Source organism: Protopterus annectens, chromosome 12.part0, assembly GCF_019279795.1.
Source record: "Protopterus annectens isolate FY-2018-M chromosome 12.part0, PAN1.0, whole genome shotgun sequence".
Lineage (NCBI taxonomy): Eukaryota > Metazoa > Chordata > Ceratodontiformes > Protopteridae > Protopterus > Protopterus annectens.
Genome location: NC_056746.1, coordinates 145165518 through 145183336, shown reverse-complemented (window position 1 = coordinate 145183336; position 17819 = coordinate 145165518). Strand labels below are relative to the sequence as shown.

Here is a 17819-nt window from a genome sequence, read left to right as displayed (position 1 = left end):
ATTTAATGGTGCGCTTATTAAATCTAGCACAAAAGCGACACCCGACTACGTCGTGCTCAGGCCCCAAACAAGGAATACAGAGAGAGAGTGGTAATCCCTATGAGGTATCTGTTTCCCACAAAAAATACAATTATTCACTTTTTCTGACATCCGGATTTAACTGAGGCAAGAAAAGACAAAAATGTTCACCAACGGGGTACTTAGCCCAACTTGGTTTTCGGTCTGAAACTCAGAATACGAAAATTTCAGAACGCCGAACGGCACTTGCAAACGCTGCTTCTGCTTCGGACCATGCGGCAAGAAAGACTGAGGATATAACGTCGGTCATGCGCTTTAATACCTCGGCGTACTGACGTCAGATCTGAGCGACCATGACCGACGCCAGCCTAACTCTTTGGTATTCGGGCCGACCGAGGACAGCGGACTACCCACAGGTTATGACTGCAGCAATGTGAGATGAAGAACATCAGACACACACATGAATCTTCTACTGAGTAGTATCAAGATTAACTTTGATTATTTTGACTGCAAACTAGGAGCCATAATCAAAACTCCTAACTATGTGGACATCCTACAAAAAGGCCTCACTGAGACAGATGCCTGGTGTCAAAGCCATGGCCTCAAGCTCAAAGCCAAAAAGTGCATGGTCATCCCTTTTGCTAAAAACTCTGTACCCATGAACTACCACATAGGCGGTAGTATACTTAACACCGAAAGTGTGATAAGAGACCTTGGGACACAGGTGGACAGTAGTCTCTCCTTTGATAATCACATCACCACAGTAGTCAAGAAATCCTTCTACGTGGCACACCTCATCACAAAAGGTTTCTCTTCTAGGAAAAGAGAGTTCATTGTTCGCCTCTACTCAGACCCATTATAGAATACAGTGCCCCTTTGGTATGTACCTCACAAGACATCAACAACTGAAAAGGCTGCAGAAATACCTCACAAAGAGGATTACCTGCCTCAAACAGATGCTCTACGCAGACCGTCTCAAAAAACTCCAGCTTTACTCCGTAGCATATCGCCTACTCATAGGCGATCTCTGCCTAACGTATAAAGCTATGTCAAACCCAGAGCTGTTGGACATGCTCCACTTAAAGAAATCCCAATCCTTCCAAGCTACACAGTCTAGGGACCTAAAACCTTGTCACCACAATAAACAGAACATGCTGGAGGGATAGATTCCTGTCCCAGAGACTTCCCATACTCCGGAACCAATCTATAGCAAACAAAGCTCCTCAATTAGCACTCTTCAAGAAAAATCTTGATGATTGGATGGGAGATAGGAAATTCACCCCGGAGATCACTTCTAGGCTGTGCTCGACTGGGGCACAGGAAAATTATTTTCTTGGGTGGCGAAAGCCAGGGTACCTTTCTGGCTAGGCTTATATAGGCCCTAGGGCCAATAGCCTAGTACCTACCTATGAACCTATGATTACAGCTCACAAAATGTAAGGTGTAACATTTAGGACAGTTTTAGAATATCACTCTACCTCACAGATCTAAATTATTTAAAAAATAGGAGCCTAGATGAGAGGCGTACAGTCTTAATGCTAATAAGCCAGAAACAGTGATCTGCATGTCATGACATAGAAATTCTCTAACATTGTTTCTAATGTTAAGATAACAGGTTGCAGTAAAATATTTTGTAAACTCTTAAAAACAATACTTAATAAAAAAGAAAACTTGACAACTACTCTCAAACTTTTTCTGTGTGCACGCATACATATATCTATACGTGTGTGTAGATATATATATATATATATATATATTCATACACGTTTGTGCGAATACACAACTTTTATTAAAGAATGAGAATTAAAATATAAAATAAACTTATGGATCAAAAGAAAAGAATAGTTATGTAAAATCTTACCATAACCATAGATGTCCTCCTCTTCCATGTTGCAGTATTGTAGGTGTGGTATTTCCGGCCCTCAGGTGAAGCGTGCATCGGCTTCTACACAAAAGCTTCAGCTTTGTTGCTGTAGTGTGTGTGCCAAGCTGAAGCGTCTGTATAGAAGCCAACGTAAGAGTCGCCTGAGGGCAGGAAATCCCACACCTACAATACTGCAACATAGGAACAGAAGGACATCTACAATGTAAAGTTTCATTTTAAAATAAGCTTAAAAGAAATAGAGCTATAATGGAAATGATAAACTGCAGAATTGAATATTGAAGGAAATGTAGAAGAGGAATAGACTCCTTAAATTGATATACGAGAGGGGGACACATTTACATACAATTTTAGAGGAGCATCACAACTTATCCATGGAGTTTATTTTCGAGGTTTGGTTAAGAAATTAACTGTTTTGATATGTTCAATAACTATGCAGATAAAATTTGTCCAGTTTAGAAATCAAAGCTTAGACCACATCTTAGTAAAAGAGAATTAAAAAAAAAAAGTGACAGGAAATCCAAGATAGTTTTTATTTAGATTTGTTGGCACAATGTACAAATATGGCAAATTGCCAGGATAGTGGTTGGAACTGTGTACCATAGCCCTGCAATAAATTTACACAGCCAAAAGGTATGTAAAAAGGTTAAGTTGTGAAATTTAATTCTCCACAGACAGCTCTGGAGGAGGAGGAGGAGGAGGAGGATTAAGGGAAGACTTTTTTTTTTTTTTTTTTTGCTGGAGTATGTAAGCATTACAAGTAAACTGTGTACGATACAATTTTGAAAAAAGTACAATTACAAACTTGTAGGGAAAATTTGGTTTTGGATATTCTCCTAATGCATGGAAAAAGTCTAGATTTAGACAATACAGAAAGTGGAAAGATTTATGTTGTGAACAATTTATTATAATACAAGTTTTAGATACATAGGTTCATAGGTAGGTAACTAGGCTATTGGCCCTAGGGCCCATACAAGCCTAGCCAAAAAATGAACCCTGGCTTTTCGCCACCCAAGAAAATTATTTTCCTGAGCCCCTGTCGTGCAGAGCCACAGAAGTGATCCCCAGGGTGAATTTCCTATTTCCCATCCAATCATCAAGATTTTTCTTGAAGAGTGCTAATGAGGAGCTTTGTTTGACATAGATAGGTAGTCTGTTCCAGAGTATGGGAAGTCTCTGGGACAGGAATCTATCCCTCCAACATGTTCTGTTTATCGTGGTGACAAGGTTTAGGTCCCTAGAGTGTGTAGCTCAAAGGGATTGGGATTTCTTTAAGTGGAGCATGTCCAACAGCTCTGGGTTTGACATATCTTTGTATGTTAGGCAGAGATCGCCCCTGAGTAAGCGATATGCGATGGACTAAAGCTGTAGTTTTTTGAGACTGTCTGCATAGGGCATCTGTTTGAGGCCAGTAATCCTCTTTGTGAGGTATTTCTGTGGTCTTTCCAGTTGTTGTAGATGTCTTCTGAGGTACATACCAAAAGGGGCGTTGTACTCTATAATAGGTCTAATGAGTGATGAGTAGAGGGGAACAATGACCTCTTTTTTTCTGGATGAGAATCCTTTTGTGATGAGATGAGCCACGTAGAAGGATTTCCTGACCACTGTGGCGATGTGATTATCAAAGGAGAGACTACTGTCCACCTGTGTCCCACGGTCTCATCACATTTTTGGCATTAAGTAGACTACCAGCTATGTTGCAGTTCATGGGTACAGAGTTTTTACCTAAGGGGATGACAATACACTTTTTGGCATTGAGCTTCAGGCCATGGCTTTGACACCAGATATCTGTCTCAGTGAGGTCCTTTTGTAGTTTGTCCACATCGTTAAGAGTTTCGATTATGGCTCCTAGTCTGCAGTCATCCGCTAACTTGGTTAGCCAAAGACCTTCTGTGTTGGCCTGCACTTCAGAGAAGTAGATACATGTTTAACAGAGCTGATGGAGGACCATACATCATATACCAACTTTTATCTTTTTAAGTCTTCTTGTTTGAAGCGGAATTTTATCTTCATACACTAGTAGATTTAATAGAGGTAGACATCCTTTAGGCAGCTTTAGTGAAATTCTTAAGTCAACAAGAGAGGAGTAATGAGAGAAGACAATCATGTATGATAACTCCAACACCTTCTTACTTAGTTTAATGCTAGGTTTAAATGAATCACTTGAAGAAGGTTGTTTGCTTCAGTTTTAGTAATTTTGTTAGTTTTTGAAATAAGCTAACTAAATTCACAATTAGTCCATTATTTTTTTCTGCGATTTGAACTCTACTGGTGACAGAGAGAAAAGGAATATCCCTAGGATTACACTGAATGCTTTTGAGATTATAACCAGATATTTATCCATATTGGAAGCCAGGAGTTTGTTGAAGATGGACATTCAAGGATTCTGATTAATCTGGGAGTTAATGATTAGATAATATTTAGGAAATCACAGAGGTTTAGATCTCTGAAATTTTGGGGGTGACTAGTTTAGCACGGGAAATCCTAACAGATTTGGGTGATCAAGGAAACCTGTTGAGCAAAAAGATTAATGCTCTGAAGAAATGCAAAGTTCATTTTTGAAAAGAGGACACAAAATAAAACTTTGGGAAAGATATTCATCTTTATTAAAGAGTCTTTGGAAAGAAATGAAAATGTTAACTTTGACCATCTATTTAAATCATTTTCTACACTATTCTAAGCAGCGAAGTGATAGACTTGCTTATTTAAGGTTTAGTTTTGATGTATGAGTATACTTAAATACTTAGGGAAGTAGTGAGTTTTATAATCCAAGTACTGAAAATCATTTTGATTTCCAGGAAGTAATATGTAAATTCTAAATAATTCAGTTGGAGTACACACCTCAATGAGCACACACCACTTTCACTGTCTGTGCAATTTACTACACCTCCTGATGTGACACCACTAGTTCTACGGAGTTAACATATGAAGTGTAACCTGATAATACATGCACTGTTATCCATTAAAGTAAGCTGTATGTGTTTTTCATTATCCTGTCTTAATTACACATGCAGGTCTGTAGTTTTGTGCATTTCTCAGTATTTACAACTGAGCATTTCTAATGTAGCGATTTGGACCTGGGTGATTAAAATATACACAAAAATTGAACAAAATACTGATGCAGAAAACTAGCATACTTACTTCTTCTCATAAATTTCGGTTAGCTTGAACAAAGGCAGGCAACAGGCAGGGGCATCCTGAAGAATTGAAGTCACTTCAGAACTGTAAATATATAAAACTTCCATTTACTATAATTAAGGCGATTTTCCCCATTTTTACTAAATATTAAACTGAACTTGTGTCATGACTAAACAGTTACAGGAATTCAACCAGGCACTGACACTTGTACAATGACACAAAATGTTATATTTAATTTCAAACTACCAAAAATATCTACAAACTAGAGCAAGAAAATAAAAATGTAGCCACAACAGTAAGATGGGGTTGGAGGTTTATCATTCTTGTCATGCAATGTGCAGAGTAAATTAATTATTGGAAGTTTTATAAATTATTACTAACTTTAGAGCTCCATCTCTTATTCTTTTAAGATGAAGACTGCATGTACCACTGACCACCTGCACTTTAACAGATATGTGCTCACCAAACCAGCTGATCTATGAGGAAGCCTTCTCCAGTGGGCAACTATCACACATCAACTGCTGAAAGACTGAAAGAATAACAGTAATATATAAAGCTACTGTAGTTCTAAAAGTAAAACCCATCCATGCTCTTTACAGGCAGAAGGCTGGGAGAGTAGTAAGAATTCAATGCAGAAGGCTTCTTCACAAATCAACTGACAAGAGTGTGTACCTGTTACTTGACTTCAAAGACCTTCTGTAGTGGGTAAATGGGGAAAGAAACAGAAGTACAATACAAAGTGAGGCAGGCAAAAAGGCAACGGCACGGCAAACTAATTCTTCAGAGAATTTTGTGTAGCAGACACATATGAATGAAATCACTTGGTGAAATGCCTTTGAAAACCGCATATTCCAGTGGGCTGTTTTGTGCCTGATGACAAAATATAATACTGTCAGCAATTCACTTTCAAAGGAGGTATGCATCTGCAAGTCCCCTTCTACTTGGAGAAAACTTAACTACATTGCCCAGTCTCCCTGCAATTAACTCTTCTTCAGAGAAAGTGTAAAATGAAGGTGCTTGTCAACGAATTAACAGCTTTCACTGATTTGGCTTATGCCTCCATTAGAGAGAGAGAAAATAAGGAAAATCTAATTAATCAAGTAAACTTACCATGATAGAAGATGTTCAAATGGTCACTGTTGCACTAGCCTAAGCTACATGGGTTACATCCTGCCAAGGCTACAACAGCAGGGCAGCTTCCAAACCTTCAAGGCACCTTACATGCGTCCAAACAGTTGGTCAGCTCAAGCAGAGTTGACTAATCCAGGTCTGCCCACAAAGCCCTTGGGACCTTTATGCCAAGAGAGAGATTGAGGGAGGCTAGAGCCCTGAGAGGAAAATAAAAATTAAGTGTACACACCCTGGTATAAAAAACATTAAAATAAAGGGGAAGGAGGGAGTTGCTGTTGCAGCAGTTATCAAACATCTACTGCTATGCTATGTTCTTTTATCATAGCTTAAAAAGTCTGGAAGCAGGAAGGATGAGGTTTCAGGAGCAACAGGGGCTAAATCGTCCTAGCAAAGCCTATTTTAGACCTGGAAAAGAAATCTAGTTTAGAGTGGTTTGCCAAAGTATGCAGTGAACAAAGCTGCTGCTTCTAGAAAACCTCTGGAATCATTCCCATTCCAAAAAGTCACAGATGAAGCCAGGACCCTAGCAGAATAAACCTTGATCCTGTCTGGAATACTGCTGTAGATGCAATACAAAACATTACCATGGGATAACCACTTAGAAATGGTCTGTTTTGATACTAGTTGTCATTTTTTTCATAACTTCAAAAGAAATGAACTGATCAGAAGTTTATTCTATCAAGTTAGTATCAAAGTGGTTTATAGATAACTAAGGTTTGAAGTATCCTTTCTTGCTCAATTTTAGGTTCTGAAAAGACGACTAAGATGGCCAGTTTGGCTTAAGGTAAACTCTATCACTTTCAGTACAGATAAAGAATTGGTTGCAACAGAAATAATACCCTTGTGGAAAATTAGATATGGTAAACACACCATAAGAGCCTGCAACTCTGATACCCTTCAAGCAGAGATCAGAGCAATAACCAAGACAGTTTTCCAGGTCAAGAAAGTACAGTTTTGTACCTACCATAAATGTAGATGTCCGAACTGGATAGCATCTGCAGTCATAACAACTGGGTTGTCCTGTCGTCAGGCAGCCCTTCAGTCGGCCGGATTCCAAAGTCGGGTCCGCTTCGCTGATGTCGCACTTCACCCGACGTCATCTCTGTTGGTCTTCGGGTATAAAGGCATCAGCCGACGCCATTTTCCTCAGTGTTTCTTGCCCCAGATGCCAGTAGCCCTCGAAGGCTAAAAATTTTGGATAAATGCCAATGTTTCCAAAAAGATAGTGGTAAACACAAAAAATAAGCATGTATGTACATATATACAACAAATACACCATAAAAGACTCCCCCCCACCAGCTAGCTATTAGGAGGGTAAACACCCTAGGAGTACCACAGAGGGGAAGGAGGGAGGGTAATCCTGGCTGCAGATGCTATCCAGTTCGGACATCTACATTTATGGTAGGTACAAAACTGTACTATGTCCTTCATGGATGCATCTGCAGTCATAACAACTGGGTAGAATACCATAGCCAACTAGGGGAGGAGGAAGAAACTAGATTATGGTGTGTTTAGGATCCCTTGCAGTACAGCAGTGGCAAACCCTGCTCGGGATCTGGAATATAGAGGCAAATTATAATGCTTGGCAAATGTATGCACGGAGGTCCAAGTAGCCGCCTCAATAATGTCTTTGGTTGCCACTCCTCGTAAAAAGGCTGTGGTAGTGGCTGTTGCCCTTGTAGAATGAGGTCTTATGTTCTGTGGAATTGGTTTTCCATGTAACAGAATCGTATGCAATTTCCTATCCATTTGGAGATTGTCTGTTTGGAAATAGCTTTTCCTTCCCTTCCTGTTGCATAGGCTACAAAAAGCTGATCAGTTTTTCTGCTACTTTTTGTTCTGTCCAGGTAGTAGCGTAGCTGTCTATGTACATCCAAGGTATGCAGTATTCTTTCCCCTCTGTTTTGTGGGTTGGGAAAGAAGGTAGGTAGGTGGATTGCCTGGTTTAAAGACACTCTGGATACCACCTTAGGCATAAATGTAGGATTAGTCCTCATGGACACTATCTTGATGGAAGATTAGGAAGGGTTGTACTGCCATTAGGGCCTGGAGTTCAGAAACCCTCCTGGCTGAGGTTATTGCCAGTAGGAAGGCGGTTTTCCACGATAGATGCTGTAGGTCTGCTGTTGCTGCTGGCTCAAAGGGTGATAGTGTCAATTTTTCTAGCACAAAGTTCAAGTCCCAAGCTGGTAATGGTGGTTTCCTTGGAGGTTTTACATTCTTGATTCCTCTGAGGAACTGTCTGAGTAATGGGTGTGAAAAACAGGTGGATCAAAGCTGTATTCTGCTGATATAGCTGATGCATGTATCTTGATGGAGGAGTAGGACAGGCCTGAATGTAGAAGTTCTGCCAGATACTCCAGAATGTTAGGCATATCTATGTTTGACACATCTTTTCCTCTTTCAGTACTCCAAATGACAAACCTTTTCCATTTTCCTGCATAGTTCCTTCTTGTTGAAGGTCTGCGGGCTTCAAGAATAATGTCTTTAACTCTTTGGGAAAGTTCTGGATCAGCTGCTGCTATGTGATGTTCCATGCAGTCAGTTGCAACGTTTTGAGGTTTGGATGCATGATGCTGTAGTTGTTCTGAGTTAACATCAAAGGCATCAGGGTATTGGCCACATATTGTTCTGAGACATGCTCCTCAGCAGTGGGTACCAGTGTTGTCTTGGCCAGTTTGGAGCTATTAGGATTATCCTTGGACGTTCTTCCTTGATTTTTAGTAATACCTTGTGTATCAAGGGAAGAGGTGGGAATGCATATGCTGTTAGGCCTTTCCAGCTGAAGGAGAGCGAATCCACTTTCCATGCTAGTGGGTGGAATGTCCTTGTGCAGAACTTTTTGAGCTGGTGATTGAGAGGGGAAGCAAATAGATCTATCTGAGGCAATCCCCATTTCTTTGAGATGGTCTTGAAGATGTCCGGATGTAGCATCCATTCGTGGGCATCCGATGTGGTTCTGCTTAGAATGTCTGCTAGAGTATTTTCTTTTCCCGGTACAAATATTGCCTGTAACTGGATGTTGTAGCTGAGTGCCAGGTTCCACAGCTCCAAGGTCATTCTGCATAGGGGGTATGAATGGGTGCCTCCCTGTTTGTTGATGTACCACATGACTGTGGTGTTGTCTGTCCTTATCATCAACTGGCCCTCTTTGAGAAATGGTCTGAAGTTTTGAATTGCCAGTTTTACTGCCAGCATTTCTTTTAGGTTGATGTGCAGGTGAAGTTGATCCTGCGTCCACAATCCTTGCACGCATTTGTCCAGCATGTGGGCCCCCCATCCTAGGTCTGAAGCGTCTGTTGTGATGGTCTGGCTTGCTTGACATCTGCGAAAGGGTAGCCCTGGGTTTGACTGGCATGCTTGAGCCCACCATAGGAACTCCTGTTTTAAGCATGGAATTAGTGGAATTTCTGTTTCTAGGCTGTGCCTGTGTTGGGACCATAAATTCTTTAGGTACCACTGTAGTTTTCTCATATGTAGTCTGGCAAGTGGGACCAAGATTATGCATGATGCCATGAAGCCCAAGGCCTGCAGTACTTTTCTTGCTGTTAACTTGTTCTGTTTTGTTAGTGCCAAGAAGTAAAGAGGGAGTTCTCTGTTTTTCTGCAGTTAGGAAAGCCATTTGTTTTACTGTGTCCAATTCCGCGCCCAAGAATGTCCTTGTCTGGGATGGTATCAGCCTTGATTTTGTAGATTGACTGTGTATCCCAGTGCTTGTAGCAAGTAAATGACCCTTTGTAAATCTGTTGTCAGCTTGCTTTTGTTGTCCCCTTGTAGCAGGCAGTCGTCCAGGTATGGGTAAATTTGAATTCCCTGTAGTCTGCAGTGGGCGATTACTGATGCCAGGCATTTTGTGAATACTCTGGGCGCAGTAGATAAGCCAAAGGGCAATGCTGAGAATTGATAGTGCTCTGATCCTGCAAGAAATCTGAGGTATCTTCTGCAGATTGGTCGAATGGGGACGTGCAGGTATGCCTCCTTGAGATCTAGAGTTACCAGCCAACACTCCTTGCCCAGCATGGGAAGAAGTTGCTGTAGGGTCAGCATTTTGAATTTTGGGACAATGATGTATGTATTTAAGGTGGACAGGTCGAGAATAGGTCTCCAACTTTTTTCCTTTCTTGGAACTAGGAATAGTCTTGAGTAGAATCCCTTTCCTTGTTCTGTTTTTGGCACTCTTTCCACAGCTCTCATGTTTGCTAACTGCATTATCTGTTGTAGAGCCTCTGTTTTTTGATTTGGAGGTAGATTTGGCATTCCTCTTTTGACTGGTAAGGTGTGGAAGTGGAACCGGTAACCTTGATCTATGGTTTGTAAAATCCACTTGTCTTTTGTGATATAGTGCCAGTTCTTTGAAAATAAGGTTAATTTGCCACCTAATGTAGCTGTTATTTGTTCCCTGGTAGGCGGATTTAGAGTTAAGTCACTGTGGCTGTGTTGTTGTAGTGGCAGTGGTTGTGTCTGTGCCTCTGTTGTTACCTTGCCACTGTCGTCCTCTGTAGGCACCTCCTCTGGATTGGTTTCTGCCTCTGGAACGTCTATTCCTGCCCCTTTGGGATCTTGTGGAGTCAGGAAAGGACCAATTTTTGGCAGGCCAGTTCCTGCTAAACCTTGGGGGTTGGACCTGCAAGAAATCTTTAACCGTTTGAACAGATTTTGCCTTTTCTTCCATTTTCTTCATTACCTGCTGGGCAGGTGTACCAAACAAGCTGGTCTTATCCATAGGAGCATCTAATAACTTAGCTTTAACATGATCTGGTAAAGCTTGTTCCTTTAGCCATGCATGCCTTCTTATCACTGTGCCAGTCATGGCTGATCTAAATGAAGCCTCCAGTGCATCATAGCCACATTTTAAGGAATGGTTACTAACCTGTTGTATGTTATTTACCATTTCTAATACATATTTCTTATCAATTGATTCATCAGAGGATAGCTTTTTTGTTAACTGATCAAGCATAAACTCTTGGTATTGTATCATGTGAAACTGTCAGTTTAAAGCTCTAGCTGAGAGAGTAGCTGAAGAGTAAACCTTTTTGCCCCATCTGTCTAAAGACCTGGCTTCCCTTTCAGAAGGAATACGGTTTTTAGCTGTGGTCGCGGCTACTGCCTTGGGACCCTGGGATATAGTTTCGGGGTCTGCAAGTGGGGCCTTGTAAAGGTGGTGATGAGTGTCTGGTACCCTGTAAAATCTGTCTGGTTTGGCAGGGGCTGGAGGTAAAGAATCTGGTGCAGAGCAGGCATCATTGAAGGCATCATCCACTACAGAGAGCACATGAGGTATAGCTAAGGGCCTTTGTTGTGGAAGGTGCAGAAAGGTTCTAAGTCTTTTTCTGGAGTCTGAGAAATCCTGCTGCTGCCATTGGAACTGCTCTCGCATGGCATGTAAGGTTTCCCCAAAGGAAAATTCTTCTGGTGGGGAGGCAGCTGGAATGGATTCTTCAGCATCTGAGTCTTCAAAATTGGAGAAAGGAGCCTCTGGCTGGTCTGTTATGTCTGATTCATCAGCAGAATCATCAGAGGACACAGGCTCGGGGGGCTCTGCCCTAGGTCTCTTCTCTGGGGGCTGAGAGGCCCTGTCTGGGTGAGACTGAGATCCCCTAATTAATGAAATTAAATCTTCTGCCAGGGTAAGCATTTGTGAACTAGAAGAGGACCGTGTTGTAGGGGTTTAGCAGGCACTGTTCTAGCAGTTTTGGCTGCTTTGGCCCTGGCAAAGGCCTTAATGGACATGGCTGCTGGAGGCCTAGCAGCACCACGTGCTGGGGTAGACACATCCAAGGGAATGGTGTCTGATAAGTCAGTGGCAACCACCGTAGTGGATAAAATTTCTGAGGCCGATTCAAGAGAAGTAGCAGGGGCCTCAGTGGTAGTGATAGATTCTGCTGTATTTTGATCAGCTTTCGGTTTCGCCGAAACCGAGACACTCATGATTTGCTTAACCATGGTTTCGCAGAAACCGCGGACATGAGTGTCGGTCTTTATCTTTGCGTTTTTAGCAGTTTGGGTAGTCGGAGGGTCCGACTGCATAATATACGCAAAATCAGAACCGAAAACTGTTCAGCAAACTCCGACCGACGCCTAAGCGTTCGTCGGTTGAAAGAAGCACAGGCCGAACAGGCTGCTACGTCGTGGGCTGGGCCTAAACAAGGCAGACAGTAAGAGTGGAAATCCTTATGAGGTATTTGTTTCCCACAGGTTAAACAATTATTAACTTTTTCTGACATCGGCTGAGGCAAGAAAGAGTCCCCAACGGGGTACTTAGCTTTAGAAGTCTTCAAGTAGTATTCGGTAGAAGTAATCTCTGGATCCGACCGACCGGCACTTGCGAACAGCTTCTGCTTGGCGCCACGGCAAGAAAGACTGAGGAAAATGGCGTCGGCTGATGCCTTTATACCCGAAGACCAACAGAGATGACGTCGGGTGAAGTGCGACATCAGCCGAAGCCGGACCTGGACTTTGGAATCCGGCCGACTGAAGGGCTGCCTGACGACAGGACAACCCAGTTGTTATGACTGCAGATGCATCCATGAAGGACATCTTCAAATAAAAAGTACAGTTTTGCACCTACCATAAATGTAGATGTTCGAGTGCTAATACAGCTGCATGTCATAACAGATGGGTTTTCCTGCCGTCAGGCGGGTCCTCGGTCGGCCAAATTCCAAAGTCTAGGTCAGGCGTCGGATGTCGTCGCTTCTTCCCTGACGTCAGTGCGACAGGGGTATAAAAGAACCAGCCGACGCCATTTTCTTTTCAGTTTTTCTTGCCCCAGATGTCAGGTGCCCCCAGAAGGAAGGCAATACATAAATTTATGTAATAATGCAATGCAATATAATCAAAAAACAGTAGTTGCAAGCAAATACACCATAAAAGAATACCCCAATCAGGTTGTATGAGAAGGTGTTAGGCATTAGGCCTGTCCCAAGAGGGGAAGGAGGGAGGGAAACCTGGACTGCAGCTGTATTAGCACTCGAACATCTAACATTTATGGTAGGTACAAAACTGTACTATGTTCATCGTGCATACAGCTGCAGTCATAACAGATGGGTAGAATCCCAAAGCTAAAAAAGGGGTGGTAGGCACTAGGTGGAACTAGGAGGAGCCAGGATGCCCTGCAAGACTGCAGTGGCAAAGCCTGCTCTAGATATGGAGTATAATGGTAGGTGATAGTGCTTGGAGAAAGTATGTACAGAACTCCAAGTGGCTGCTTCCAAAATATCTTTGGTAGGAACCCCCCTGAGGAAAGCTGCAGAGGTAGCTGTGGCCCTTGTGGAGTGAGATCTGATGCCTGCAGGTACAGTTTTACCGTGAAGAGAGTAACAAAAGCGTATGCAGTGGGCTATCCATTTTGAGATTGTCTGTTTGGAAATAGGCTTCCCTTGAGCTCCTGTAGCATAGGACACAGAGTTGCTCTGATTTTCTGAAAGGCTTTCTGTCCAATTATACCATGACCCCCCATTAATATTCCAAAACGTGCACGCTGATTGGCCAGTGTGCACGTTGTAAATTGACTTATACTAATGGAAAAAGGTCCGGTCGCCCAGACTTTTTCCATTAGTACAAGTCTTTTTTTAAAACACTGTCTCGCTATGTTAAAAGAGTTTAACATAGCGACACAGGTTTAAAAAAAGCAACGGAGATCTCCGTTGCTTTTTTTAAAGCTGTCTCGCTATGTTAAACTCCTTTAACATAGCGACAATAGTAAAAAGCAACGGAGATCTTGCTTTCTCCGTTGCTTTTAGATGTCTCGCTATGTTAAATGGGTTTAACATAGAGACAGCTAAAATAAGCAACGGAGATCTCCGTTGCTTATTTTAAAACTGTCTCGCTATGTTAAACCCATTTAACATAGCGAGACAGGTTCTAAAAAGCAACGGAGAAAGCAAGATCTCCGTTACTGTTTCGCTATGTTAAATGGGTTTGACATAGCGAGACAGCTTTAAAATAAGCAACGGACATCTCCGTTGTTTATTTAAAGCTGCCTGATGTTAAACCCATTTAACATAGCGAACAGTAAAAAGCAATGGAGATCTTGCTTTCTCCATTGCTTTTGGCCACAACTCTGATGTACTGCGTGAGGCATGCAGTACATCAGAACTGCCGGATGCCAGCCAGCTGCGGAAGGGCAGCAAAGAGGCATTATACAATGCCATTATTTAAGAAAAGTAATTGTTTCTTTTCTTAAATAATGTCATAGTATAATAGCAATAACCCACTTCTGGGTGTGGAATGCGGGATTACCGGTTGTCTTTGTTTGGTCCCTCGGGACCAAACCACGACAACCGTGGGTAAATCCCGTATTACCCACACCCAGGCGTGGGTTATTGCTATAATAATAACGCAGCTGTCTGTGAATGTCCAAGGAATGTAGTCTCTCCCCTTTGTTTTGAGGATTAGGGTAAAAGGTAGGTAAGTGGATAGCCTGATTTCAAGGCTACCCTGGATACTACCTTTGGCATAAAGGAAGGATTGGTTTGTAAGGAAACTCTGTCCTGATGGAAAATGATGAAAGGCTGCACAGCCATGAGGGCTTGTGGTTCCGAAACCCTGCGAGCTGAGGTGATAGCCAGAAGGAAGGCTGTTTTCCATGACAAATATTGCAGTTCTGTTGAAGCAGCTGGCTCAAAAGGAGGCAGGGTCAGTTTTCCTGCAATGAAATTGAGGTCCCAAGCAGGTACTGGTTGTTTCCTTGGGGGTTTTATATTCTTAGCCCCTCTGAGGAACTGTCTTAAGAGGGGGTGAGAGAATAAAGGAGGATCAGTGTTGTATTCTGCAGAAATGGCCGAGACATGGATGTTGATGGAGGAGAATGAAAGCCCACTGCTTAGCATCTCAGTTAGGTACTGTAATATTTGAGGTAAATTCAATATTCCAGGATTCTGACCCTTTTTCCCATTCCAGGCACAAAACCGTTTCCATTTTGCGGAGTAAGCTTTTCTAGTAGAAGGCCTTCTGGCCTCCAAAATGACATCCTGCGCCTCTTTGGAGAGTAGGGTCTGTTGTGAATTTAAGGAATCTTCCATGCGGCTAGATTGAGTGTTTTCAGCTGACTATGAAGAGTTTTGAAGTTGTGCTGAGTCAGTAGAAGAGGCATTAGAGGCAGGATCCATGGTGGGGAATGCGTCAGACTCCTCAGGAGTGGGTACCAGTGTTGTCTTGGCCAGTCTGGAGCAATGAGAATCATCTTTGGTCTGTCTGCTCTGGTTTTTAATAGAACTTTGGGCAGCAGAGGAAGAGGTGGAAAGGCATAAACTGTCATTGTTGTCCAACTGAAAGAGTGCGTCCACTTTCCAGGCCTGTGGATGAAAGGTCCTTGAGCAAAATTTTTCCAATTGGTGATTTCTGTGGGAGGCAAAGAGATCTATGTCTGGCCTTCCCCATGCTTGAATTATCTTTGTAAAAACTTGAGGATGCAACTTCCATTCGTGTGGATCTGTCATATTTCTGCTTAGGTTGTCTGCCAGCGTGTTTTCCTTGCCTGGCAGGTACTGTGCTTGAAGTTCGATTTGTAATTCCAGAGCCATGTTCCAAAGAGACATGGCTAGCCTGCATAGGGGGTATGAATGGGTTCCTCCCTGTTTATGTACCACATTACTGTGGTGCTGTCTGTCCTTATCAATAGCTGGCCTGGATGCAGTAGGTCTTTGAAAGCTATAATAGCATTTATTACTGCTAGCATTTCCTTTTGATTGATGTGTAGGTGCTTTTCTTTTTGGGACCATTTGCCCTGAATGCACCGATCTGTCATGTGCGCCCCCCCAGGCGTAGTCCGAGGTGTCTGTTGTGATCACTTGATTTGCTTGAGGCTTGCAGAATGGGAGACCTGTGTTTCTTTGGCATGCTTGAGCCCACCACAGAAATTCCTTTTGAAGGCATGGAATCAGTGGTATTATTGTTTCCAAACTGTGGCTGTGTTGAGACCATAGGTTTTTTAGGTACCATTGAAGTTTCCTCATATGCAGCTTTGCACATGGGATTAGTAGAATGCAAGATGCCATGAATCCCAGAGCCTGCAGGATTTTCCTTGCAGTCAGCCTGGTGAAAGTTGCCAGTTTTCTGAAGTACTGAGTTAGTTGCCCTTGTTTCTCTGGCGTGAGGTAGGCGATCTGGGTATTTGTATTCAAGCTGGCACCCAGGAAAATTATTGTTTGAGAGGGTATTAGCCTTGATTTCTTTTTGTTGACTGTGTATCCCAGAGAATTCAACAACATTATTACAAACGCCAGATGTTTCAGAAGTATGTGCTTGCTGTCTGCTTGGATCAGGCAGTCGTCCAAATATGGGTATATTTGTATCCCTTGAAGTCTGCAGTAGGCAATTACTGATGCCAGGCATTTCGTGAATACTCTGGGTGCAGTAAATAAGCCAAAGGGCAATGCAGAGAATTGATAAAGGATTGAACCTGCAAGAAATCTGAGGTATCTTCTGCAATCTTGTCTGATTGGGACATGCAGGTATGCCTCCTTGAGGTCCAATGTTACCAGCCAAGACTCCTTGCCCAGCATGGGAAGAAGCTGCTGTAATGTGAGCATCTTGAATTTTGGCACGAGTAAAAATGGGTTTAGGATGGATAGGTCCAAAATAGGTCTCCAATCTTTGCCCTTCCTTGGTACCAGGAATAGTCTGGAGTAAAAACCTTGACCCTGTTCTTGTGCAGGTACCTCTTGAATAGCTTTCATGTCCATGAGATCTGAAATTTGTTTTTGTGCCTCTGCCCTTTGATTGTGTGGCAGGTTTGGCATGCCTCTCATTTTTGGAAGGGTGTGAAAGTGGAATATGTAGCCTCTGTCTATAATGTCCAGGATCCATTTGTCTTTTGTGACAATATGCCAATTTTTCGAAAATGCCAGTTTTCCGCCTAAAGGTGCTGACATTTGAGCCTTGCTTGGCATGCAAAGGGGAAAGTCATTGGTTCTGCTTTCTGAATGGCTGTGAACTATCCTCATCACCTCTTTGTGTAGGTGCTTGCCATTGTCTGCCTCTAAACGATCCTTGAGATTGCCCTCTACCCCTCGGGCACCTGTATCTACCTCTTTGGGGTCTGTCCGTGGCTGGAAAGGACCAATTTTTTGAAGGCCAATTTCTACTGAAACGTGGAGGTTGTACCTGTAGGAAATCTTTCACTGTTTGCATTGATTTTGCCTTTTCCTCCATTTTCTTTAATACCTCCTCAGCTTTAACACCAAACAATACATCTTTTTGAAGAGGTGCATCTAGTAATTTAGCTTTGACATGATCTGGTAAGGATTGCTCTGAGCCAAGCATGTCTACGTATGACTGATCCTGTAACAGCAGCTCTACATGAGGCCTCTAAAGCATCAAAACCACATTGCAAGGTATGTTTACCCACTTGCTCTGCACTATGTAACAAATCCTGCAACTCCTTCAAGTCTGGTTGTTCAGGTTGTGACATTTTGCTTTTCAACTGTGATAACAGAAACTGTTGGTACTTTAACATATGGAACTGACAGTTTAATGCCCTCATGGTTAAGGTGGCCGAGGTGTATACCTTCCCCCCCCACACCTTTCTAAAGCTCTGGAATCTCTCTCTGAAGGTAATGGATTTTTAGCAGTGGAGGCCTTAATTCCCTTGGGACCCTGTGAAATAGTTTCTGGGTCAGCCGCATGGCTTTTGTACAGGAATTGGTGTGAC

General features: G+C 42.5%; 1 protein-coding gene across 1 annotated transcript in view; it reads right to left on the bottom strand.

Annotated features, from left to right (window-relative positions):
* The window catches only part of MARF1 (meiosis regulator and mRNA stability factor 1), a 2255654-nt gene that overhangs the window by 1104421 nt on the left and 1133414 nt on the right, over window positions 1–17819 (bottom strand). The window contains exon 11 of the mRNA XM_044088896.1: window positions 5042–5122. Within this exon, the coding sequence (XP_043944831.1) occupies window positions 5042–5122 (81 nt within the window). The remainder of the gene's footprint in view (window positions 1–5041; window positions 5123–17819) is intronic.